Source organism: Nelumbo nucifera, chromosome 1 (assembly GCF_055504915.1).
Source record: "Nelumbo nucifera cultivar China Antique chromosome 1, China Antique-T2T, whole genome shotgun sequence".
NCBI lineage: Eukaryota > Viridiplantae > Streptophyta > Magnoliopsida > Proteales > Nelumbonaceae > Nelumbo > Nelumbo nucifera.
In genome coordinates, this window is record NC_142649.1 from 48,050,748 (window position 1) to 48,078,171 (window position 27,424).

Here is a 27,424-nt window from a genome sequence, read left to right on the forward strand (position 1 = left end):
ATATAATGGCTGAATTCAATGATCATTTACGTTTAAATGTTGGGCCCATATTGAGCCCATAGTGATGTGCTCAGCGGTTCATTGCGTTTAGTAGTAAATTCGGCTAAGCCTTTTCATAGAGGTTGGACTGAACTCATGTGGACTTATGTGAAGTCATTGTGGGGTCTCACGCTATACAAATTAGAGCTAAGTTGGCCATGCAATATCTTGGATCGTGAGCCTTTAAAGGAAATAGACCTAAGGTCCATAATTAATAAAGATTAAGTAAGCTGCCACATGACAACTTTTTCCTCTGGGTCAAATCTAGGTTTAGAAATGAGTATGGAGCACCCATCTTCTTAAGAGGATAAGGCTTATCTCTTAATAGACTCTAGATCCAAATTAGATTTGGATAATCTCCTAATTTGATTAGGAAAGTGCTCCATAAGGAGATAAAAGAAGTAGAAGGGAAACCAGATTAGGAGACCACTCTCTCTTGTTCTCTTTTGTCTTCCAAGAAACCCTACCATGACCTAGGCTTTTAAGGATTGATATGGATAAATTTTCATAATTTATTAATAACATTAAATTTAATATGATGCATAGTGGTCAACCAAATATATTACAATTAATATTTTAATCAAGAGTCCAAAATGCAAAACATATTTTCCTATTATATTTTAATTATTATATCAGTTATTTTTGAATTTACTATTTTTACTCTTTTACATTAACAAAGAGGCCAACAAAATATTAAATTCTCTATGTAAATCAAAATATTCATTAATAATTTATAAAATGTATAATCTCAACTTAAAATATATCAAATCTATTAAAATTTCTAAGATACATATCATATGCAAATTCATAATTTTTTACTTTTAAAATGATTGTTCCATTATTATATTTATATTCCTATAATTTTCTAATTAAAAATCTTTTTAGTATAACCACTTAAATTTTTTACTTTTAAAATGATTTTTATAAATGTGATTTTATGTAATGTAAGTTAATATATATATATATATCATGTGCAAATTTATAAATTTTACGTACTAAGATAATTATTCTCTTATAATATTATATTTTTATAGTTTTTTGAGATTGAAATAATATTTGGATATAAATGTGGATTTGATATATTTTTTTATTTCTATTATTTTATGAAATACTGATTTTAAGTATTACTTTTTTAATTTTTAGTTGGAGTTAACCATAATATATATTATTTATTTGAATTGCATTTAAGTAATAACAAAACAAAACTTGTATTCATTTACTCATAAACGCAAAAGATGGAATGGCATAGTGGCTTACGAGCGCAGACATTAAATTCTCCCTTTGCTCTTGACATGGGTTTGAATCCTTGCAATTTTCTTTTTTAGAAAAAGAATATGCACATGCGATACAGACGTAAGTGAATCGTTCTATATCGGTCCATATCGATACGTATCGACCGATACTATGTGGATACGGACCAATACACACCCGTATCAATCCAATACGCATGACTGGCAAGATACATTTCTAGTTTAGCGTATCCCCAGACAATAATGATACTGATACAATACACCCCGTATCAGACGTATCATATCGATATTTTAACCCTTGATTTTAGGTGATAAACATCGAAAGTTAGATGGTTCACTCTAATTTATTACATGATTGAAGAAGACATTTTATAATTAGTTTTGGTTTTGTTCTTTGGTTATTTAAACAAAAACGTACTTCAAGATGTTATTCTTTTTCTACCGCTATTTTTTGGTACTTCTCCATTTTTGATAATTATATACAGCTTCAAATTTCAGGGAGTTAAGCTACTTCTAAAATTTCATTAGTGACATAGTGGATTACCATAGAAGTTGACTTATATAAATGTAGATTAGTAGATTGGATGGATTCAATTTTATGATTATATTGTTGAATATTTTGTAAACAATGTTTTTATTTTTTATATAATAAATATGATTTTATGTAATGTAAATTAATATATATATGTCATGTGAAAATTTATTAATTTTAAGTACTTTGAGATTCAAATAATATTTTGATTTAAATGTGGATTTGATATATTATTTATTTCTATTATTTTATAAAATACTGATTTTAAGTATTACTTTTTCAATTTTTAGTTGGTGTTAACCGTAATATGTTTTATTTATTTGAATTGTATTTAAGTAATAAAGAAATAAAATTTGTATTCATTTACTCATCAGCACAAAAGATGGAGTGGCATAGTGGCTTACAAGTGCAGATGTAAAATTCTCCCTTAGCTCTTGATGTGTGTTTGAATCTTTACAATTTTCTTTTTCAGTAGAAGAATTTGCTCATGCGATACAGACATTAAGCATATCGTTCTATATCGGTCTGTATCGATATGCATCTAGCGTTACTGTGCAAATATGAACCGATACACACCCGTATCGGCCTAATACACATGACTAGCAAGATACATCTCTAGTCTAACGTATCCCTAAACACTAATACCAATACCAATACAATACAACCCGTATCAGATGTATCATATCTATATATCAACCTTTGATATATTTTATGTGACAATGGTAAAAAATTAGGTGGTTCACTCTAGTTTATTATACAATTGAAGAAGACTTATTTTATAATTAGTTTTGATTTCTTTTTTGATTATTTAAACAAGAACATACTTCAAGATGTTATTCTTTTTGTAGTTTCTACTGCTATTTTTTGTACTTCTCATTTCTGATAATTATATAAAGTTTCAAATTTCATGGAGTTACTACTTCTAAAATTTCATTAATGAGATAGTGGATTACCATAGCAGTTGACTTGTGATACTGATCTTAAAGTACAATGTGAAATAGTTGTCCTAGATTTCTAGGTTTCAAGTTATATTTTCCAATGACCATGACGACAAAAGCCACCCAATTTGGACATCCTAGCACAATTCATCGTGTCTTTTTTAACTACGACTTCATTACTTTCAATGGTTCATTTCTCATATATATATATATACTGTAACATAAATATAAATGCTGGTTTCTCCTTTCGCTTCCAAACAAAAGGTGTCACTCGTTTGGAAATTCATATGCAGTGTTTTGTAATGTTGCATTGTTGTTGGAGGATTTGGAGGATTTTCAGTAATGGTCGATGGCGAGGGGTGATTTTGTCATCCAATGATATCATGGCACGTGGTACTATAGAACTATTCATAGGCATCTCGGTTCCATGCAAGTAGAGGTTGGACACCTGGCATCTACCTCAATCTCCTTGGCCCCACCTTGGTAGGACGACCTACAGACAGCTCGGGAGATGTTTCGTGAGAGTAAAGAGGCAATCTATCTCCACTGACCTAGGCCAAATCTAATTAGCGACCTACCCAATGTGATGGGCGAATTCTTTCTCGGGTAGGTAACTGTCTCCAACTTCCTCTAGATCACGAAGCCATGTTGGAAGAGCTGGTTATCACCTCGCCCATTTCAGGCACGGCTGGATAAACACTACCCGCTTACGTGGAGTCCATCTCTAGGCATGAAACCACCTCTGAATCAAACAGGCCAGAGATCTCGGACACGCTTTGTGAGCATCATAGTAGTTTGATTATATAAAGGCATCCCCTTTCACAGAAGAGGTATGCACGATTTAGCTCTCTAAGCACTCTAGCTCTCTTGCTTTATTGCATCAAATACCAGTTTTCTAACTTAAGCATCAGAGTGCCCACCCCGGGTCAAACAACCCAGACACTTTGATATCTGTCTTCATGTAGTTCGGCCACACGACCTACCTAGTCTGATATTCAATCTGTCCACCAATAGGGAGCATCATATCACACTACATCAATTGGCGTTGTCTATGGGAACACATTATACAAAGCTGGGTTCTCACCAACATATTAAGATTTCAACCTAATGGCATCTACAAGCAACAACCCCATCAATAACGCTAACAACAATAGTGCATGTGTTGACAGAGCAGTCACAAGGGAGCAGGACTAGTCCACCATGCTCATTGAGGTCCTCTAAATCACTATTGGGTAGTTCATTATGCTCCTAACCCTACTAGGCATCCCAGTCATGCAGAATCCCAACCTCCCTCTTCCCATTGCAAATGTGCCTCTTCTAGTGGTCTAGCCCTCCATAGTTCCCATTGGGGTTGATTACCACTAGTTTCATGAGCTGGTGCAGTTCGTTCATGGAATAGACCTCCAGATGAGAACATGGGAAGGTCATTTTCCAACATTGGTCGGGATGCAATAGCAGTAGCAACAACAACAACAACACCAAGCCGCTAGGCAGAACGTGAACCACAATCAATAGCCCAGCGACCAGAACTAGAACTAGGTACTAGATACACCTCACCATCACGATGATCAGAATCAGATTCTCGCTACAGAATCGACTTGAGTTGTGATGCCCGAGGCCACAAGCTTCCCTAAGGGGTCCAGGACAAGGCGTTGTAGATCGCCGCCTCATCAGCACAACTAGTGACCTGCACTTTACCACCTCAGCTCATACCCTACATTTAGCCTACTTTTTATAACAAAGGGAACAAAAGGAGGCACAACATATATAGAAGGAACTGACCTCTTCATTAAAAAAGGGGGAAGTACATGGCTACTCAAAAGAAAGGAAAAAGAAAAAGGGACTTTTCTAAGATAGCCAAAATCGGAGGCTCAGCATACAATATGTACATGGGGGTCCAAGAAAGGAGGCAAGAAATTCAAGCATTCTAGGGCTCCTCGGTGCTCACGGTGTCCCCACCATTGGATTCAGTTCCACCTCCCATGTTGTCTCGACATCCATGGCCTCGTCTTCCTCCTCAGAGTCAAGTTCTTGGTCAACTCGATCCATCATCTCATTGGTGCACTCCAAGGTCTTCAACTTCTCTAGATCAAGATCTGGATACAATAAGGCCATGAGCATCCAAAACAACTTGAATCCCTGATGAAAGGTGTCGGATTCAAGTTGAGAAACTTCAAGTGTTTCTCCACATGTTTGGCTTCCTTTTCTCACAACTCCCAACTCCTGAGCTCCAACTCCTCGGTCAATTTCTTGACCCTCCTCGTCTGGTCCCTACAGTGGCTCCATTCCTGTACCAACTCGGCCTTCAGGTCGGTAACAATCCAGCAAGCTCGTTCACAATCCAGCAAGCTCGTTAATGGCGAGACCTAGACTTTGTAGCCCTCTACTCTGAAGATCATGCCCTCGCCAGACTTCCCTTAGCCTTCCCCAATAGGGAGTGTGCCAGGGTGTTCAAATACCAAAAGAAAAAGAGAAGAATGAGAAATGAATGCAGAATGGGAATCATGACGAATACAGCAGGGAAGGTCAGGAACATACCACCATGAGGCAATGCATGAGCTTCCCATAATTCATGGAGCTTTGCGACCTCTTCTAGAAAGACGGCCTCCTTGCTCTTCACTAGGGCAGTCCAAAAATCCATGATGGCGCCTTTCTCCTTGGTAACGGCCTCAGCATCCAATGTTGTAGTTTCCTCGGCCCTAAGTGGTGGAAGGGGCCCCTCGGAAGTTTGGATGGCCCGGGTCTTAGCGATGTCCCCTCTTGCCAGTCTTCATCAACGAGGTCTACCACCGGCACGGCTTCGGCTACACTCCGCTCGGTAGGCTCGAGAGCAACAAACTAAGGAGCCTCTAGGGGAGTCACCTTCCTCTTCTTCCTCTTCATAGCCTAAGATAGTCTGGAAGTTGGCACGCCCAACATGTTTCCTACATGAGAAGTTTGAAGATAAGTCAAATTGAAAGAGGGAAAGGAAAGTGCCCAAGGCTGGAACGAAAACCTACACAAAGGACTTATCTCGGCTTGAATCAGCTTCTCCTCGGCCAAGAATTCACTCAATCGCAACTTCCTATCCACTAATACATGCACCCTTATCTACATTCGTTCACTCAATGTATCTTCTCTGGTGTCCCTAGTTCTCTCTCTCCAGGCCATTTGGAATGGCCATCTACCACTTCGGTCAAGGAAGAAGTACTTCCTCTTCTAGTTTGCTACCTTGGAGGGGAAGCTGTTCAATAGCTTACACCCAGAGAGGTAGGACAGGTGGTACCTTTGCACCTCAGAGGGATTTTGTTGTAAATGGCATATGCTAGTGAAGGTCTTGACATCTAAAGGGAAGTCAATGTTATGACAAAAAGAGATGGTGCCGACTAGAGTCTTAATAGAATTGGGTTGAAGCAAACCTATGATGACATTGTAATAATTCAACACCTTGGGATGAGTGAATGAAGGGGGAACCAAAGACCCACCCTCAAGGCTTCCTCGAAGACGGTAATCTCATCCTTATCTTGCTCCCAAGGGTACTATCTAAGGGGGAGGGAATAGCCAAACTGGTACAAGATCCTATATTGGGCGACTAGCTTGTATACATCCTTAATAGTTAGCTTCGTGGGACCAAACTTGGACTTACTCTTAAGTTGTTGACAGGAGGATGAGGCCCTCTTATGGGAACCTCATTGCTTTTGGGCCAAGGACCCCTTCTCGGCTTGGCAGGATGGACCTATCTCTTCCTCGTACTCAACACCAAACATAATAAAGAAAAAGACAGCACAAAAGAAGGATGATTCACCTAGGAATGAAAAAGAACGACCTCATTGATGACACCAACTACTTCAACAACGCCGAGCTCCTCGACCTTAGGATGCACCAGAACTTCAAAGTCAAAGACAAAGGAAATGGGCCCCAAGGGTCCTATTTATAGATAGATGAACCGTGCAATGGATGGTTGAGATTGGTTAGATCCAATGGTTCGCAAGGATGCAACGGTTCATAATCCAAGGTATATTCAGTTTAGAATGTTATTTACGTCCATGGAACATAACGACTACGTAGTGTCAGCACATGCCCAAAGCGCTACCTCATGGCCAAGCTAGACCAATCGAGCCAATTTGATCTTGCACCATTGGTGATGAGACTAAAAAGAACCCTATTTTTGTCCCCTAATACTCATCTTTTTACATTACTTTAGCACTTAAATGGACTCATTACTCTTGTATTTTGATTCAGGGCAAGCAAGAAGGCAATTGGAAGAAAATAGGGCAAATCGGGTGATTTTGCACAGTTTCGGCAACATTCAGTAATCTGGGCATAACTCTCAATTCCGGACTCAGATATGGACAATTCAAGAAGAATTAGAAAGATGAAAGAAAGATCCACACCTTTTATATTTTGGGTTCTATAAGATTCGATCCGCATCGAGTACGAAACCGGGCCTTAAGTTGGAGTAAGTTCGTAGCCAGGCCCATTTTCACAACTGAGGCCCAACTCGTAGAAGAACTTTGAAGCAGCCCAAGCTATCAGAGCAGCCCAACTCGAATTCAAGAAGCCTAGAGTCCTACTTCGAATGTAACCTCCAAGGAGGGAGAGAGTCTTATTAGATCTAAATTTTGAATGTAATCCTATAAAGATAAGAAGGTTGGGGATTAGATAAGAGATAGGATAGGATTAGTTCAAAGCAGATCATGACTCCCTGAATTTAGGATGATCTCCTAGAAGGAGTTGGAAAACAGCCCTCTCCTTTGGCTATATAAAGAGGGGGGCAGACCAGCTCTAGCATTACTCAATCAGAAAGATCCAAGAGATCATCAAGCAACTCAAGCTACCAAGAGAGCAGTTCGGCCACTAAGAAGCAGAGCATGGAGAATTCGAAGATCATGAGCAGCTAAGCTTCTTTTTTTTCTGGTTCAAGGGGGAGGTTCAATTGAGTCATTGTGAGGTTTTGTATTTAATTTAAGATCTTGCTTTTTAATTCAAGTATTCATTGGTTCTTGTGCATATTTTCATTGGATGTTAATGTTAATTAGTCTGACAAATTAATTAATGTTGATTTTCCTACTGCTATCCATGGTTCGGTGATCCGTAATTGTCACGAATAGTGGTACAAGTAGCAATTAGGTTAATATCTTTCTGGGTTAATTGTTCGTGACAGCCTTTGACCAATGTATTGACATGGTGTAACCTAAAGGGAATCGATGGAACAAGGTTCGATAATTGCAGCTATCTCAATTATTGATATTTTGGTTTAACTGTTTTCACAAAGCTTAATGCTATCACTGGTTAATATGGAACGCTATCGTACCCAGTTGAGTAGTGATAAGTGTTGATCGAATGCTGGGTTTGGTCAGCTGAATTAGAAAAACACAAGGTTTATTATGGCTATCCTAATAAATCTAAGGTTAAATGGTTGAATTGCAAGACTACTAGAGTCTACCTATGATCGATGACCAATTGACTAACCCGAACCCTTTGAACCAGAATTCGATAAGACTGATTTCTCTTGTTTATTTAGTTTGCTATTTCTTTCTTTTAATTTCAGTTATTTAATTTTCCCACTCAGTGATAATATTCATTCAGCTGAGAGATTACTATTAGCTCCCTGTGGGATTCGTCGTACTACCACTTTTACAACAAATATTTTATTGTGGGACTAGTACTAATTTTGAGGGTTTCGACAACCCGTCAATTGGTCGGACCACGATCTAATCTAGAACTTGGGCCAAATCACCTCAGGATTAATACTACTCCCTCATCAAACTAATCACGTTAGACTCAGGAGAGTGTGACAATTGATGAGGGGTGATTTGGTCCTCTAATGATATCATGACACATGGCACTAACATCTCAGCACCATGCAAGCAGAGCTCGGACACTTGGCATCTACCTCAATCTCCTTGGCCCCACCTCACGTGGTAGGATGACCAACGAATAGCTTAGGAGACGTCAGGTCAACATAAAGAGGCAATGTGACAGACGAATTAATTGTTTCTCAAGTTGGTAACTGTCTCTAGCTTTCCTGGGATCACAATGCCACATTGGAAGAGCTAGTTATCACCCAGCCCGCTTTGGGCACAACTAGATAGACAAAGCCCTAAAAGCCTATATAATTAAGCCTTGTAGTTATTATTGAGGAGATTGGTTAGTTTGTTGAATCCTTATTGACAATTTCTGAACTATACACCAGAGTTCATCCAAGGGTTGGCCAAAGTTTTGAGTTTTTAGACATTGTTATATTGCTAGGCATAAAATATTTAAACCTCCCATGTGTTTTCTAATAAATGTTGTAACCTCTTGTTATTTTGAATTCTCCAAATTCCTCAACATTTCGCAAATTTATACAAAAAGAACCCTTCCATTAATTTAATGTTAAGAAGCTAATAGAAATGATGATGCTATGCTTTTAAACACTTTAAATTTCCAAATTTTGCCATGAATGATAAAATTGGGGTGTTTATTAGACAAAATAACCCTGATAAAGGCTCTTTTACAAGCATATTTTAAAAAATAAAGAATAGATTTGCAAGTAGGAACGATCAAAACAGGAAAGGGAAGTTAAATTTGGGGATCCCTATTCCCAATAGAGATGGGGATGGGATTGGGATTTCTAACCTTGTTGGGGTATGGGTGTAAGCATATAGGATGTGGATGGTTTGTTGGTCTTGAAGTTGAGAAAAGTTCTTAATATGAGAAGGGCTAGGGTTTCACAGGGTTGGAAAGTAATGAGTTATATGGGGATTTTGCACAAAAAATGGCTAGGGCAGGAATTCCTTTCTTCAGACCCCTGATTCCCTATATAGAACTGGGGAAACCAGGCTACATACATGAGATGCAAGTTCCAAAATCATCTTCACTTTAGAGAATGCATGTAAAATAAATACCATCGATTTCTCCATTGTGGATATATATCCTAGGGAGCACAGGGTTGTAAGGTCACATTCTTAGAAGCCACTCCTAGTGTGGCACATTTTCACATAGACATCTGGTACAACTAGTCATGGTTTTCTTGAGATGGTAACGTGTATCACCTTAGGAACATTCCCAAAAGCTACAATATTGAGGTTTTATTTTTCTAAGCTAAAAGCACATTTCATTCAATCAAGAAACTTGTATGAATACAGAGAATTGGTAATAGTGCCAAGTAAGATAGCACAGATACAATTTCTTAGAAAGAACAAAGTATACACAATGGGTAAATGAGAAAATAAAGAACTTCTGTAATCGACATAAGGTGAGGACAAATCACCAACAGAAGAAACAATTAATCGTATCTCCAACCATCGAAAGTGAGAGATAAAGTTAGTAGCGACTCGCAAAGGGAAGGACAAAGTGTCTAAAATGGCATGAGTTGAGAAAAGCCGTAAAAGATGACAAAGCCTTGAATAACTACACCCGTTACCAATACAACATCCATTGGTGAAATGCAACTGCCACCAAGGAACTGCAACTGTCACCAAGAAATTGCAACCGCCAAGAATTATAACCACTGGTGGAATATAGTCATGAAACAACCATGGATGGTGAAATCCAAAATAGCAATGATGGCCACCACCCAATGGTGGGTGTCGAATCCAACCAAAGATAAAAAGTCTTGTTCGAATTAAGTATTTTGTATATAGTGATGAGCAAGGTCATCTCCACAGGGATTGGGTGGATTTATTTCAAAGTAAACGAAGTAGGGGGTTGTGAAGGTAAGGAAAATAAGATGAAATAAAAGAAAATAACAGAAAGCAAAGATCAAATCGATGGGCGATAGCTTCTAGTTGAAGGGACAAGTTCAGCTTTGATTCTTATCATTGATCCTTGATACAAGCTCTAACAGCCAGCCTCTACTCATATTATTCAACAACCAAAATAAGCTCTTTGATTGCTTCTCTTATTAATAGACAGTCCTAAACAAGCTCTTAGAATTTAATCTATTAATAGCATTAAGAGGGAAGAGACCCAATTCTGGTCAGCGATCTCACAAGCTCGGACCGTTTAAACCAGATCATATATTTTCCTAACATAGATCAAAAACTTTTTTGCAATCAATTTATGTTAGTTGCCACCATGATTAAACCTACCAAGCATATATGAAATTGGAGGTTCAATCGGCCATAGATTATTCTCATTGAATGAGCAAGGGGCCCTTTTTGCTTAATCAATAAAAATAATCTTTACAGGAAATCGCAGAAAACATATGAATACCCATAAACAATGAACTAAAATAAAATCAATTAGATCTCACAATGTTATAGAATCAAAGATTCCCTAAGCCTTCAACTAGAAAATAAAACCTTACAGACACTTCATGATGAAATCGCAGCTTCCAGATGAGAGGGGGCAAACTCTGATTCTTCCTCATTGGTTGTTGATTGCTCTCTTCGAAGGTTGAAGCTCTCTTGGAGGATTTGATGGTTTCCTTGGGTGTTAGTTCGCTCCCTTTATATAGACTTAGGAGGGAGTTGTCTCCTGCTCCTCTAAGGAATTCTTTCTCCATTGGGAGTTCAGTTCTCTAACAGATAATGCCTAGATTAGTTCTAATCTACTCCTATCTTTTAACTGGTAATCTTAATCTCTCTTATCTTTCTAGAAATACAATAGAAAATTGAATCTGATAGGACTCTTTGATGATTCTTATTCTTGCATGCTAAATTCGTATTGGACTTTCTCAACGAATTGGCCTACTGCATGGCTTCTCTATGAACTGGGCTTCTACTGCGAACTGGGCCTCTCTACGAATTTGCTTAGACTTCGGGCCAGATTTTGACATCGAGTCAGTCGGAATCTATTAAAAATCAAACATGAAAGTTGTCGATATTTTCCTTATCTTTCCAATGCATCTTGAATCATCTCAATCTGAGTCCGGATGAGAGAGTTATGCCCAAATTACCACGCGGCACCGAAACTATGCAAAATTACCCAATTAGCCTTGTTTTTCACCTAACGCCTTCTTTCGTGCCCTAAATCGAAATACAAGAATAGTGAGTCCAATTAGTCCCTAAATAAGTATAAAATACTGAATATTAAGGGATAAAAATATGATAATTTTTATTCTCATCAAATCCCCCCACACTTAGACCTTGCCCGTCCTCGGGCAAGACAAAATTCAAGCAAAAATAAAACAAGAACAAACTAACTATCCTACCGATTTTTAAACTCGACTCCCCTTCATCTTTCTTCACAAATATTCTAGGTTAACGATTGCAAACCATTAAATCAACACAACCAAGTCTTACACGACTCATCCATCAGTCAATCCAATTTTTGCTACTGCAAACCAGGTAGTAAACTAGGGAAAACATCTTTATCTTCTCTATCTTTTTATTCCCTTTTTCTCCTCCGAAGAAGTGAGTGCATTTTATGCTCCATCTCACTTTTGGAGTATTCGGCCAGTAGGTGCATTTTATGCTCCGTCCTACTATTAGATGACTTGGCTGGTAGGTGCATTTTATGCTCCATCCTACCATCGAATTACTTGAACGGTACGTGCATTTTATGCTCCATCCTACCAATTGTAGCAATGGTAAAGTATTTGCCATATTTACTTAAACCTGAATTTAGGACTAGCTTAAAAGGAAATGGCTTCAGATAGGTCATGTACTTCTTAATTGTACCTCATTACTAGGTCCACAAGAATTTTCCCAAAATATTGTTTCGATTGACTTCAAAAGAGTTGAATTTAAATTTTTTTTTTTTGAACTGAAATAAAAATCAATTAAAGCCTATACTCCCCCCCCCCCACACTTAATTTCAGAAGGCTTGCAGAAGTATAAAGATAAGGGGTCTTCCCTAATGCGGTGGAAGGTGGGTGAGGAGGACAGAATTTCATGCCTTACTCTATATAATTTGGGCTTTCGAGAGATACCTCTTCCACATTGTATACCTGAAATCCTTCATAGAAAGGGTTTAGATGGTGACCACCTTAAACCTTTTGGTTGTGGTTGGACTTTGAATCTCAACTGCTCCATAAGGTAAAACATTAGTAACAATGAAAGGCCCAACCCATCGAGATCGCAACTTACCAGGAAAGAGTTTAAGCCTAGAATGGAAAAGAAGAACTTTCTGACTAACTGAGAAATCTTTCCTTGAAATCATTCTGTCATGGAAGGCTTGTCTTTTCCTTGTAGATTCGAGAGCTCTCATAAGTGTCGTTGCGAATCTCTTCAAGTTCTTGTAGCTGCAACTTTCTTTGTTCTCCTGCTTCATCCATGCGCATGTTGCATTGCTTGACCGCCCAGTATGCTTTATGTTCTAGTTCGACAGGGAGATGACATGGCTTACCAAATACCAAGTGGTAGGGAGACATACCTATAGGAGTTTTGTAGGTTGTGCAATAAGCCCATAGTGCATCGTTGAGTCTCAAACTCCAATCCTTCCTTCTATGGTCAACCTTTTTTTCAAGTATGGACTTGATCTCCCTGTTGGACACCTCAACTTGTCCACTTGTTTGTGGGTGGTATGCAGTGGAGATTCGATGGGTGATGTTATATTTCTTGAATATAACACTCAAAAATGAGTGTCTCGGTCACTTATTATCGCCCTGGGCATTCCAAACCTAGAAAAAATGTGGGACTTGACAAAATCTACAACAACTTTAGCATGGTCAGTCCGGGTAGCTTTAGCTTCTACCCATTTCGAAACATAATCCACAACTAGTAGAATGTAAACATTACCAAAAGAGGAAGGAAACGGGCCCATGAAATCTATGCCCCATACATCAAATATTTCACATACAAGTATAGGGGTAAGCGGCATTTGATTTTTATGACTTAAGTTGCCCGTCTTTTGGCCTTGTTCACAGGCCTTGCAGAACATATAAGCATCACAGAACAGAGTAGGCCAAAATAATCCGCACTCCAGTATCTTTCGTGCTGTTCTTTTTGGACCAAAATGGCCCCCACAAGCATACGAATGGCAGAACTAAAGAATGGAAGGGATTTCGGGGTCAGGCACGCACCTTCGAAGGATCTGATTAGAGCATTGTTTCAATAAATATGGGTAATCCCAGATGCAGTATTTGGCATCGCTTTTTACCTTATCTTTTTGGGTTTTGATAATTCTCCTGGTATGGTTCTAGTAACCAAATAGTTAACAATGTCCGCGTACCATGGAGTTTCTTCTTGAATTGTAAAAAGGTGCTCGTCCGGGAACTCGTCCTTCAAAGGTGTTGCATCTTCGCTTGTGGTTAGTCTACTAAGATGATTTGCAACCAAATTTTCTGCACCCTTCTTGTTGCGGATTTCTAGGTTGAATTCTTGTAGCAGGAGAATCCAGCGGATGAGCCTTGGTTTTGCTTCCTTCTTGGCGAGCAGATATTTTAGGGCTGCATGGTTAGAATAAACAATCACTTTAGTACCCAATAAATATGAACGAAATTTTTCAAGGGAAAAGACTACAGCTAGGAGTTCCTTCTCTGTTGTTGAATAATTGCATTGAGCATCATCAAGGGTTCTCGAAGCATAGTATATCGCATGAGCAGCTCTTCCAACCCTCTGTCCAAGAACGGCACCAACAACATAATTGCTTGCATCGCACATAATTTTGAAAGGGAGACCCCAATTCAGTGGTTGAATAACTAGGGCTGAGGTCAACGATTCCTTTAGCTTATCAAATGCTGCCTTGCATGCTTCATCAAAATCAAAAGTCACATCTTTCTGGAGCAATTTACATAAGGGATGAGTTATCTTAGAAAAGTCTTTAATAAATCTTTGATAAAATCCTACATGTCCAAGAAAGGAATGAACTTCCTATACACTTGTGGGATAAGGTAGGGATTTAATAACATCTATCTTGGCTTTATCAACTTCGATTCCCTTAGAAGAGACTACATGCCCCAGAATGATGCCTTGATCGACCATGAAATGGCATTTTTCATAATTCAGCACAAGGTTCTTTTCTATACACCTTTCAAGCACTTTTGTAAGGTTAGATAGGCAGGAAAAAATGAATCTCTATAAGCTGTAAAATCATCCATAAATACCTCTATAATGCTTTCCACATAATCTGAAAATATACTAACCATACATCTTTGGAATGTGGCGGAAGCATTGTAGAGACCGAATGGCATGCGGCGGTAAGCAAATGTACCAAAGGGGCATGTGAAGGTAGTCTTCTCTTGGTCCTTTGGCACAACTGGAATCTGATGAAACCCTGAATAACCATCAAGACAACAATAATGAGATTTGCCAGCTAATCATTCAAGCATTTGATCGATAAAAGGAAGCGGAAAGTGATCTTTTCTAGTTAACGAATTTAGCTTCTGGTAATCTATACACACACGCCACCCATTTTGAATTCGGGTAGGCACTAACTCACCGTCTTGATTTTCAACCACAGTTATACCTATTGTCTTCGGAACCACTTGTACCGGACTTACCCACTTACTGTCTGAAATTGGATAGATTATTCCGGCATCTAGAAGTTTTAAAACTTCTTTCTTCACCACCTCCATCAGAGGTGGGTTTAATCGGCGTTGGGCTCCTATTGTAGGTTTGGAGTCTTCTTCCAAAAGTATTTTGTGCATATAGGTAGATGGGCTTATTCCCTTGATATCGGCTAGAGTCCATCCAATCGCTTCCTTGCATTCCTTGAGTGCTTGAATCAGTTTTCTCTCTTCTAATGCATCAAGTTTGGAGGAGATTATTACAGGAAGTGTCTCCCTCTTGCCTAGGAACATATACTTCAGGTGCCTTGGCAATGATTTCAACTCCAATTGAGGTGCCTGCACAATAGATGGAAGGTGTTTTGTGTGAGATGGAGGTAAACTAATAAAAGACGTATTATGAGTTATAATTTCAAAAGAGTCTAGCTCAGAAGTCAAATTTCGCAATTCAGATTTCAGCACAAACTTCTACTTTGCTTGTTGCAATTGATCAGGACTATTGTTAAGTGCAACTTTCATCGTGTCTTCATCATCTAGTTTGGAAGTTTGCTGCACTAAAGAGTCAGTAATATCTATAGAAAAAATAGAATGCGTATCGTTGGGATATCTCATGGCATCATAGATATTAAACTTGATAATTTCACCATCGAATTCCATGGTGTCCCCTTATGCACATCAATTTTAGTTTTGTACGTCTTAAGATAGGGTCTTCCCAACAAAATTGGAGTCGAATTGGAAGAATTATCTTCTTCCGTATCAATTACATAAAAATCGGCAAGAAAGACCAGATTATTAACTTGGACTAAGATGTCCTCCAAAACCCCCTTCGGGTATGTAGTGGATCGATCAGCAAGTTGCAAAATCACACCCATCTCTTTCAATGGTTCAAGATTCATGGTTATGTAAATAAAATGGGGCATGACATTTATCGAAGATCCTAAATCTAACATTGCTCTTTCGATCTTGACGTTTCCTATTGTACAGGGGATAGTAAAGATACCTGGATCCTTGCATTTAGGGGGTAATCTTTTTTGGAGATTTGCTGAAACATTTTCCCCTATATGGACTTTCTCATCGCCTTTCAGCCTTCTCTTAGTAGTGCACAACTCCTTAAGAAATTTCGCATAGCGGGGTACTTGCTTGATTGCATCAAGGAGGGGGATATTTACCTCAACATTGCGGAATGTCTCAAGAATATCCTTGTCTTGCTCCTCCTTCTTGGATTTTGCTAATCGGCTAGGGAAAGGTGGAGCGATGACTACGGCTTGGGGTTGCTTCCCGCTTGAATCTTTTTGGGGTGATGGTGTCTCCTTTTCTTTCTCTTCTTTAGTTGTATCTTTAGGTGCTTCTTCACTAGGTTTATTCAGCTCCTTCCCGCTCCTCAAGATAATTGCACTAGCATTCTACTTTGGATTGACCATGGTCTGGGAGGGTAGCCTTCCTGATCCTTGCGATTCCAATCGACTCACAGTAGTTGCCAATTGGCTCACCTGATTCTCCAGGTTTTGGATGCTTGTCCTTGTCTCCAATTGAAATTGTTGAGTGTTAGTTGCAAGTGCCTTAACAATTTCATCCAGGGACATACCTGGTTTGGAAGATGAATATTATGGGGCCGGTGGTCTAGATTGATGTTGTTGTTGGAAGCCGAAGGGCTTGGCTCCATAGCTAAGATTAGGATGATCCCTCCATCCTGCATTGTAGGTGTTTGAATAGGGATCGTATCTCTTTTGTGGGAAGCCTCCAACAGCATTGGCTTGTTCATAGGGTTCATCTTGAAGTGTAGGGCACATGTCGGTTGGATGACCCATAGTTGAACAAATGCCACATTTCTTTGCTTGCTGTACGTGACCCTACCACCAATTTTTCCACAAGAGAGGTAAGAGTATCTAATCTTTGATCGATGGAAGAAGTGCTTACCTCATTGACCCTCCTTGGAATGGACTCCTGTCTAATGTCGAACTATTGTGGATTGGCTGCCATGTTCGAGATTAATTCTCTTGCTTGGGTAGGAGTTTTGTTCACCAACACACCTCCGCTTGCTGCATCAATCATACTCCTATCCATCGGCAATAATCCTTCGTAGAAATATTGGATAAGGAGCTGGTCTGGAATCTGATGTTGCAGACAACTGGCACAGAGTTGCTTAAATCTCTCCCAATACTCGTAGAGAGTTTCTCCACTGAATTGTCTTATACCACAGATCTCCTTTCTGATGTTAGCAGCTTGGGAGGCAGGGAAGAACTTTTTAAGAAATTTCTTTTTCATCTCATTCCATGTGGTGATAGAACCGAAGGGTAAGTAGTAAAGCCAATCATTAGCTTTATCAGCTAATGAGAAAAGAAAGGTACGTAGCTTGATCTGTTCCTCGGTAACACCTTGAGGTTTCATACTTAAGCATACTACATGGAATTATTTTAAGTGTTTGTGGGGATCTTCACCTGAAAGTCCACAAAAAGTAGGAAGTAAGTGGATAAGACCAGATTTGAGTTCGAAAGGTACCGCTAGATCTGCATATTCGATGCAGAGTGGTTGTTGGTGCAGATCTGGTGCGGCTAGCTCTCTAAGAGTTCTCTTGTTGATGTTGGCCATGACTTTTTCTTTAGGGTGGTTAGATAGCTCAACTATCTCTGCAACCGACTTCACCCCGGGAGATGGGAGTGATGATGATTGGTTGCGACGTTGCTTGGCTTCTTTCCTCAAGCGGCGAACTGTGTTTTCGATATCGGGATCGTAATGGAGTTAACCTATACGAGAAGGAGGCATAAACCAAGCAAAAGGAAATAAATCTACTTAGGACACCAATCCCCGGCAACGAAGCCAAAATTTGGTGGGTTTCGAATCCAACCAAAGGTAAAAAGTCTTGCTCAAATTAAGTATTTTGTATATAGTGATGAATAAGGTAGTCTCTACAAGGATTGGGTGGATTTATTTCCAAGTAAACAAAGTAGGGGGTTGTGAAAGTAAGGAAAATAAGATGAAATAAAAGAAAATAACAGAAAGCAAAGATCAAATCGATGGGCGATAGCTTATAATTGAAGGGACAAGTTCAACTTTGATTCTTATCATTGATCCTTGATGCAAGGATAAATTCATATGTTTACAAATAAATTGGTTATAGCCATTAACAAGCTCTAACAGCCAGCCTCTACTCAGATTATTCAACAACCAAAACAAGCTCTTTGATTGCTTCTCTTATTAATAGACAGTCCTAAACAAGCTCTTAGGATTTAATCTATTAATAGCATTAAGAGGGGAGAGACCTAATTCTGGTCACCAATCTCACAAGCTCGGACCGTTTAAACCAGATCATATATTTTCCTAACATAGATCGAAAAATTTTTTGCAATCAATTTATGTTAGTTGCTACAATGATTAAACCTACCAAGCATATACGAAATTGGGTGTTCAATCGGCCATAGATTATTCTCATTGAATGAGAAAGGGGCCCTTCTTGCTTAATCAATAAAAATAATCTTTACAGGAATCACAGAAAACATATGAATACCCATAAACAATGAACTAAAATAAAATCAATTAGATCTCACAATGTTAAAGAATCAAAGCTTACCTAACCCTTCAACCAGAAAATAAAACCTTACTGACACTTCATGATGAAATCGCAGCTTCCAGATGAGAGGGGGCGAACTCTGCTTCTTCCTCCTTGGTTACTGATTGCTCTCTTCGAATGTTGAAGCTCTCTTGGAGGATTTGATGGTTTCCTTGGGTACTAGCCTGCCCCCTTTATATAGACTTAGGAGGGAGTTGTCTCCTGCTCCTCTAAGGAGTTCTTTCTCCATTGGGAGTTCAGTTCTCTAAAAGATAATGCCTAGATTAGATCTAATCTATTCCTATCTTTTAACTGGTAATTTTAATCTCTCTTATCTTTCTAGAAATACAACAGAAAATTGAATCTGATAGGACTCTTTGATGATTCTTATTCTTGCATGCTAAATTTGTATTGGGCTTTGTCAACGAATTGGGCCACTGCAAGGCTTCTCTGTGAACTGGGCTTCTGCTGCGAATTGGGTTTCTCTACGAATTTGCTTAGACTTCGGGCCCGCTTTTGACCTCGATACAGTCCGACTCTATACACACTCAAAACATGAAAGTTGTATAGATTTTCCTTATCTTTCCAATGCATCTTGAATCATCTCAATCGGAGTTCGGATGTGAGAGTTATGCCCAAATTACCACACAGCGTCGAAACTATGCAAAATTACCTGATTAACCTTGTTTTTCACCTAACGCCTTCTTTCGTGCACTAAATCAAAATACAAGAATAATGAGTCCAATTAGGCCCTAAATAAGTACAAAAAACTGAATATTAAGGGATAAAAATATGATAATTTTTATTCTCATCACCCAACACTAAATTAATCAAGGAAGAATCATCCTGTTGTACCAAAACCCCTGTACAAAAGAATAAAAGGAAAATTAAAAACACAAATAATAATGGAGAAGAACGAGTGAGAGGAGAGAACGAAGAGTGGAACAAGTTAATCAAGGAGAGGGAATGAGAGAAAGGAAGAAGGGGAGAAGAAAATCTAAAAGAACGGAGAAGAGAGGGAGAGAATGGGAATAGAAGAAATGGGAGAAGGGTAACTCCCCGAGGGGAACCACCCTAAAAAGTGACCGATAACGGAAGATGGATAACAAAAGATAGACGATGGGAAAAAACTCGAGAAAATCTCAAGATGGAGACTCTCTCATAGAGAAGAAACCTCTAGAAACCCAAAGAAAAAGAAGCTTCGCGAGAAAATATCTATCTGGACTACAACTAAGTTTAGACTCCACGAGATCAACACCCATGAGATTATGAGGTTTTTCCTTACATAAAGTCCTTTTGGATATGTCTCATATGCTGGTGAGGTCACTTATCATATGACATGCAAAGTATATCCAAGGATCTTGCTCTTACAAGGTTTCCTTTCCTATACGGTCCTTTGCTACCGAACCTCACTAGGTCTAGTAATATCACGTTTTCACTAATGCGATACCACAATTGACACCACGAGTTTACTTTTTGATGAACACTCTTGGTATCATTTTCTCGCATCATCAAAAAGTTGTGTGAGATACTCGTGTTGTTTTGCGATATCTCGTCTATATTATATTTCAAATCGACATCTTACTTTTTAAATCCTTTAGCTGTATTTGGTTGTAATGCAAATAAATTTGCACTGATGCAACACCACGACAGTGTAAATGATTAGAGTGTAAATTTTGTTTCAAATTTTAGTTTATTTTATTAGATTATATTACAAATGAAGTAAATTAAGTTACGAAACAGAATAAAATAAAACTCAAAATAAAATTAAATAAGAATTTGCATTATTGTCATTTACACTCGCATGCATTTGTATTAGTGCAAATAAAATTGCACTGCAATCAAACGCAGCCTAAACATATATCCACACTCACAACAGGGTGGGTATTTGAATTTGACACCAAGGACAGGGCATACAAAACTCGGTCCCTCTCAGGCCGCTCCTTTCCATTGTCATTTCTATATATAAGTCATACTCTAATATCACAAAGATTTTTAGTTTATTTGATTAATTACTACAAGGATTTTTAGTTTATTTGATTAATTACTAGGTGCTCGGTCAAATAGAAGAAATTATCACAGTCAAGAAGATAGGAGAGTTGAAATTACTCACCCTCTATTGTTTTTGAAAGGATTCATTTAAGTTAACCTAGAATAATCTCATAGAATACCCAATCGAAATACCGATAAACTTCGATCGTAGTACTCCCCAACTGAATTTTCAGCAAAAACAATATTGATTTTGCCCCTTCAAAGTTGTAAAGTAATAGCTTGAGGTTTGGATTCACTTAACTAGTCATTTGCTTCTCTCTTATAAACTACCGGACAATGCTAACTAAGCTTTTTCTATGGCTCCAAAGGATAAGAAAGCTAAGGGGTTCATTTGGTTTACAATCAGTCAGAATCAAAATTCATTGGAATCAGAATCAGAATGGTCTATTCCTCCTGTCTATTTGTTTCACATGAAAATCAAAATCAGATGAAATGGATATTGATTCTCAATTTCAAGGGAAGGGGAAGGAATAGCTATTCCCTCAAATGAGGGGAATACCATTCCACCAGGAGAAATAAAAAAAGAATTCCAATTCCGTCCAACAAAATAATTAGAACAAAAAAACCATTCTAATTCCTCTATTCCCACGAACCAAAGGGACCAAGATGTATTCGCAGCAAAACTTGTTTGTATCAATACTCCCTAGTTTAAGCTGGCCCAGCACAGTCCTAGAGAAAGAAACCAATCTTGCTTATGTTTAATATATCTTCTTAAATCTCAACAACCATGTTTATAAATTCAAATGATTCTGATGAGGATGAGGGCATTTGTGTCATTTGGAAGAAACGCGTGGTTGGTGGCAGTGGGCTCTGTTTGTCAAATAACATTATTATATTAAAAGGAGGAAAGAAAACATGTCACGAACAGAAGCAAGACAGTGGCTGTGGGCCTTCTCTAGTAATGGGGATGAACGGGCATCCACCATGTGAGGTGCCTTATCTGCAAAGACTTTTATATACCGACACACATAGACAGACAGAGAGGAGGGAGGAGATGCAGGTTCAGACCAAGATGATGGCAGCTTCTTCGAATAGATCATCCCTCGGTTTCATCCTTGCAACATTACTACTTCTTCAACTCCTTTACTCTGGATGTGTGAGAGTGTCTGCAGCAGAAAGCAGTGAAAGGTACAGACAATGTAATGGCTCCATTGCAGAATGCAGTGAAGAGGAGGAGGTGTTGATGGAATCGGAGATCAGTCGCCGGTTTCTTGCGCAGTCTAATTCCATCGGTTACGGTGCCTTGAAGCCAAACCAACCAGCTTGTGGTGGTCCAAAGGGAACATCGTACTCGGGGAGTTGCCTTCCTAATCCATCAAACCCTCAAAACAGAGGATGTTCCAAGATCTATCGTTGTAGAACCGGTTCCTCATGATCTCAATTGTTTTGGTATTTGTTTACTGCTTCTTTTGATAATGATGGTTACTGCTTATGTGCTAATTGTATTAATCAAAGTCATATACATAAATCACAAATGTGGTTTGTGTGTTAAATTTAGTAGACTATTCTTCAATGGAAAGGAAAAAAGAAAAGAAGTTAATTTGATAAGAGAAGGCATCGTAATAATTTCAAATTGCAAATATTTCTTTCTTCTTCATCTTCTTCTTCGTCTTTGGTGAGAGGGAGAGTGAAGAAATGGGCAGCGTTTAGATGGTTAAGACCTAAGACTATAAGTGAGAATTTAAATGTTGATTGACAGATGGAATGCACCGACTCTTCATACATTCCAATAAATGTCTTGCCAACTGTGACCGAAATAGTTATTTGGTATAGAGGTGCAATTTGGGCTTGAACTGGCCTATTCCACAATTTTACACTGATTGAGCTTGAATTTCCCTAGGTTGAGCCCAGGATTACCTCTTAGGTAGCCCAAACCTGATCTGAGGCAGCCTGGTCTTATTCTAATTTGAGCTCGGTCCAACTATGTATATACATATATGTTAGACATGTATTTATTCATGTGGGATATAGGATATATGGATATCTTTAGTGTAAGTTGATTGACCAATCCAAGCCAAACCTAGGCCTGAGTCCGATGCGATTGTATCAAACTTCAGTGCAGAAACAGCTTGGATTGGACAATTTGATTTGAAATTGGGCTTGGGCTGTGCTTGGCCTAAGAATCAAGTTTTAAAATTGGGTTTAAGTTGAGCCTAAACCTAGTCCAGCATATCCGACTTGCACCCTTAATTTGGCACCCCTCCATATAAGAGATGTGAGATCAAACCTATGGAATGATATCTCTCAGTGGTAGTGGTGTGTCACTTATGATATGCTGCTCGCTCCGCTGTATATGTTGGGCCCTACATGCACAATACTTTGCAGTATGGCGAGTGGGCCCCACATTTACCATGCTTTACTCCACTCGTGATTGTAATGCAGTATGTAAAAAAGAACAAAAAAAAAAAAAAAATGAAGAAAAAGGCGGCATCGTCACATGATCCTTTGAACGACTGTGGCTGAAAGAGATAGCAGGCACTATATGTAGATTATATAGCTGGACTAAAATATCATGGTGGTCCACTGACGGGTCTAACCATAGATTACTTTTGAGAAATGAGTAATGTATGACAACTGCTTTAATTTGGATGGTGTACCCTTGTAGCTTCATTATTTCTGAATTCTGATACGATGTGAGGTGACCTAAGGTGATAAATCTGTCCCTGGAATTTGAAAATCCTTTCTATTATTTTAGGGCCGTTTGCTTTGCAGGAATAGGGGTTTGGAATTAGAATTGGAATGGGAATGGGGCATTGTGATTCCAACTGTTTGGTTGGGTGGAATTGGAATCCCATTTCTATTTTTTTATGGAATAGCATTTCCCTATTTGAGGGAATGATTATCACCTACTTTTCCCTTGGGAATGAAATCCCACTCCAGTTGATTTCAATTGCTATTCAATTCTTGTTTAAACCAAACAGATTATATGAATAGATCATTCCAATTTCGATTCCGATTCCAATTCCAATTCTGACTATGAATCAAATGGACCCTCAGATTTAGATGATGGATTACATAATAGGATTGCTAATATTGTTGCCCATAGTATAGCCAAGCAGTCATTCCGTGACTTATGCTTATATATGGTTTGGTGTCCTTATTTATTAAATTGATCATTGATCATGTGAATTGTAGTCCCATAATTTGTTGTTCAAATGAAATGAAGGCTCAGTTTTGAAAAGAATATAATACAAATATGTACAGTATAAATACATACAAAATAACACAAAATACAAGGTTTTATACTCTACATGTAAGGGTAACAACGGTATTCGAAAATTTGATTTCAAATTCGATATTCGATATAACCGAATCGAATTCGGATAATTCGAATATCTAATCGGTCGAATTTGACAGATTATTTAATTCTTATATATAATAATTTTATATATAATAATTAAGTTATATAAATAATTTATATACTTTATATCAATAAAATATTTATTTTATATATTTATTAATTATCTAAAATAATTAATTAATCAAATTCAAATCAAATCGAATATTCGAATATTTAATCGGATTTGAATTCGAATATTAATTTTCAATACCTGTCGGATATCGAATTGAATTCGGATATTGGATTTTCTAATCGGATTCGAATTCGGATATTGCCTGATCCGATTCGAATTCGATCCATTTACACTCCTATCTACATGTATGTAGTTATATTCTTCCTAGGCTCAGTTTGGAAAGAGTCCAATTACAAATACATATAAAATAATACAAAATACAAGGTTTTGCACTCTATACTTTTGCATTTGTACTCCTTTAGCCTAACCTTTATGCTTTCAAATGCAAAAAGAATGATATACATGATTATATAAAGTATATAGTTAACAAGTTCAGTGTATTATATTTTCATAGATTTAATTTATATTTTCTTTATATTTAATTGGGTATTACCCAAAACTGTCATTCATTTTTCTCCCATTTTTCTTACACTTATCCTGAAGTTTGAAAATCTTCAAAGACCCTCTGCTAGAGTTAATTTACTGGTAGTCATTTTTTATATGATCATACCTATTATGACTCTCAAATCTCAACTTGTAAGCACTCCCAAACTTAGCCTAAGCATTTATGACTCTCCTTCCTTCTCTTTGATGCAAACATGGAAAAAGGGAAAAAAAACCATGGAAAAAGATTGATAGGCTCCATTCCTTGTAGCTTTCCTCCTCAAATCTATAAAACTATACCTATGCATGGTTTTAGATTTATTTCATTTTATCATTGATCCTCTGGTAGGAAGGCCTGGTTCAAGAGGTTGAATTTACGAGTTCACATCTCCGCCCCACAAGGGGGCACCCCACAACAACCCACAACACATCCCCATCGTGTATTGGGAACATCTCCCGATGATAATACCAGAACTGATAATGTCATCATCAGGAGGTGTTCCCAATACATGGCAGGGATGTGCTGTGGGGCGTTGTGGGGCGGTCCCTTGTGGGATGGAGATGTGATCTCTGAAGTTACACCCTTGCTCTGATCTCTATAAGAAAATCTAAGTAGCAAAGTTGTCTGTGCTGGAGAAAATTAAGAACAAGATGGAGCAGGTGGAGTCCCAAGGAGTAGGCAAGTAGATGAAGCTTATGCACTCATGAGTAAGGTGATGCAATAATGTCTATATATCCCTCCCTTTCTTTCTAGATGCAGTTTAGAGTATGTAATTTGGAAAAATTTGGACATAGGTCGAGATGTTGAATGCCAAGAGACAACATTTGTGAGATCTATGGTTCTCTCCTCTAGTGGCAAATGGTGCTGCAAAAAGGACACAATCTCATGTGATTGGAAAGCAACATATAAATCAGATGCGTGGATGGAAACATTATATCAGATTTTATGTGTTGATTGTGTAGTTGAAGCAATTTGAAAATTACAATATATTTTGAACAAATGGTTGTACATATGCAAATTATATTTGGCATGCAATCTTTAGTTTTTATAATATCAAATCTTTTATTAGAAATTTATGAGCAAGTTTTGTGGAATGTATGAATGAATCGAATAAGTTATATATATACAAATACTACAAGAAAATGGATTCTCAAAGATAGCTGAATTGGGGAATTTCTCAGACTTGAATAAGAGACAAAAGTAGCCACCTCCACCCTAAAATGGATTGATCAACACATTTCAAATTTGAAAGACATAAACATTGGATATGCAATGATTGCTGATCAAATATTCATATCAAGAAACACACATTTGAAGGGGGCAGCCCCAGTTTGGACCAATTAAAAATGATAATTCACAAATGAGATAACTGCTCAATTTTGCACAAATGAGATAACTAAATTTGCTCAAACTAGGCTGACTAATACTCTTGCCGCACTTCAAATGATTGATCACTTCACCTCTTTGGAAGAGATTTTTTTTTTGATTTTTCTCTTCTTTTTTTTCCCTTTTTTTATCCAACCCATTTAGGTCTGTCTAGTGCTAATTATTAATTTTTCAAGGATCGAGGAGGACTTCTAACTAGGACGAAATGTGGCCTAGGGAAACGGTTCTGAAATAAGGGATAAAAGGCTCAAGAATCTTAAACTATGATGGGTACTAGATGCTTGAATCAATTTATGGGGTTTTAGTCAAAATTATGCTGTTGTACTATTACTTTTCTTCAATCAAACACTCTCGCAATCACAAAATGGAACAAAGTGCTCTTCATGTCTTTAAGTACTATGGGTCATGCACTTGGGTGATCAAGGAGGACTTTATTATAGGACAAATGTAAATGGGTAAGGTTAAAATAAAAACTGAGAACGGATGTCACCCCAGAACAATATCTCATCGATTTGATCATTATATCTTCCCCATTTTTTTTCCTTGCTTGCTCTTCTCTTCATTCTTTGTAGCAATTGGTTTCCCTAGTTCTTCTTTGATGCCTCATTTTTTCTTTTTTTTTTCTTTTTTTGAAAACCTGCCCCAATTTTTTTTCTTCTTTTTTTTCTCTTTCCAAAAATTGTTGAGATTCACACACCATTAAACATATGACATCCGCCTCCTAGGAAGGTTTATTTGAAGGAATGGTTTCTACAAAGGCTCAAAGGGATAATTAGCAAACTGAATAATAAAAAGAGTTTAACAAAAAGTGATAAAGGAATTGACCAAAAGAGGGCCTCCCATCATTTCTTCATCAAATGCATAACCAATAGGATACAACTACCTATTGAGCACAATTTGAGTTTCGCTGTCTTAGGGGTAGTTATGTCATTTGACATCTTGAATGAAAGTGATTCTTTTTCCTTTCTTTTTTCTTCTTTCTTCCCCTTTTTCTTTCTCTTTTTTTTATATTCTCTTTTTTTCTCTCTCTCTCTCTTTTCTAAAATTTTTTCCAGTCCTTAGGAAAGAAGCATCATGTGAATTTGATGGGTTTAACAAAGAAGAAAGTTTAATGAAATAAGCTCAACGGGCTAACTAGCGATATTGACAATGATCAGGACATCTAGGGAACAAATGGTTGAGCTATTAATGATGGATTTATTTGTGGATATGGTTGGTGATGAAGGAAAATTTGGCCCGACCTTGTATTCACACAACACGTGGCAAGGACGACAGCTCGACACAACAGCACGCCCAAGGCGCGAGCTCCAAAACAAAGAACCAACGGTCCGAACTCCCTACAAAGCCCGAACTCCCCGAAAGGAGTCCGAGCTCTCCCTTAGGCCCCGAGCCTTACGAACACAAAGGCCAATAACCCGAACTGGCCTG

The 27,424-nt window shown here is 38.0% G+C and overlaps 1 protein-coding gene across 1 annotated transcript; it reads left to right on the forward strand.

Moving 5' to 3' along the window:
- The first annotated feature begins 21,578 nt into the window (after positions 1 to 21,578).
- Positions 21,579 to 22,261, forward strand: LOC104590362 (protein RALF-like 33). The gene has a single exon (XM_010248995.3). The coding sequence runs from the start codon at positions 21,615 to 21,617 to the stop codon at positions 22,086 to 22,088; it is 474 nt and encodes a 157-aa protein (XP_010247297.1). The 5' UTR covers positions 21,579 to 21,614; the 3' UTR covers positions 22,089 to 22,261.
- Positions 22,262 to 27,424: the final 5,163 nt, after the last annotated feature.

What these genes read in the sequence shown, in the direction of transcription:
- LOC104590362 (XM_010248995.3), top strand. Translation starts at nt 21,615, where the DNA reads ATGGGGATGAACGGGCATCCACCATGTGAGGTGCCTTATCTGCAAAGA.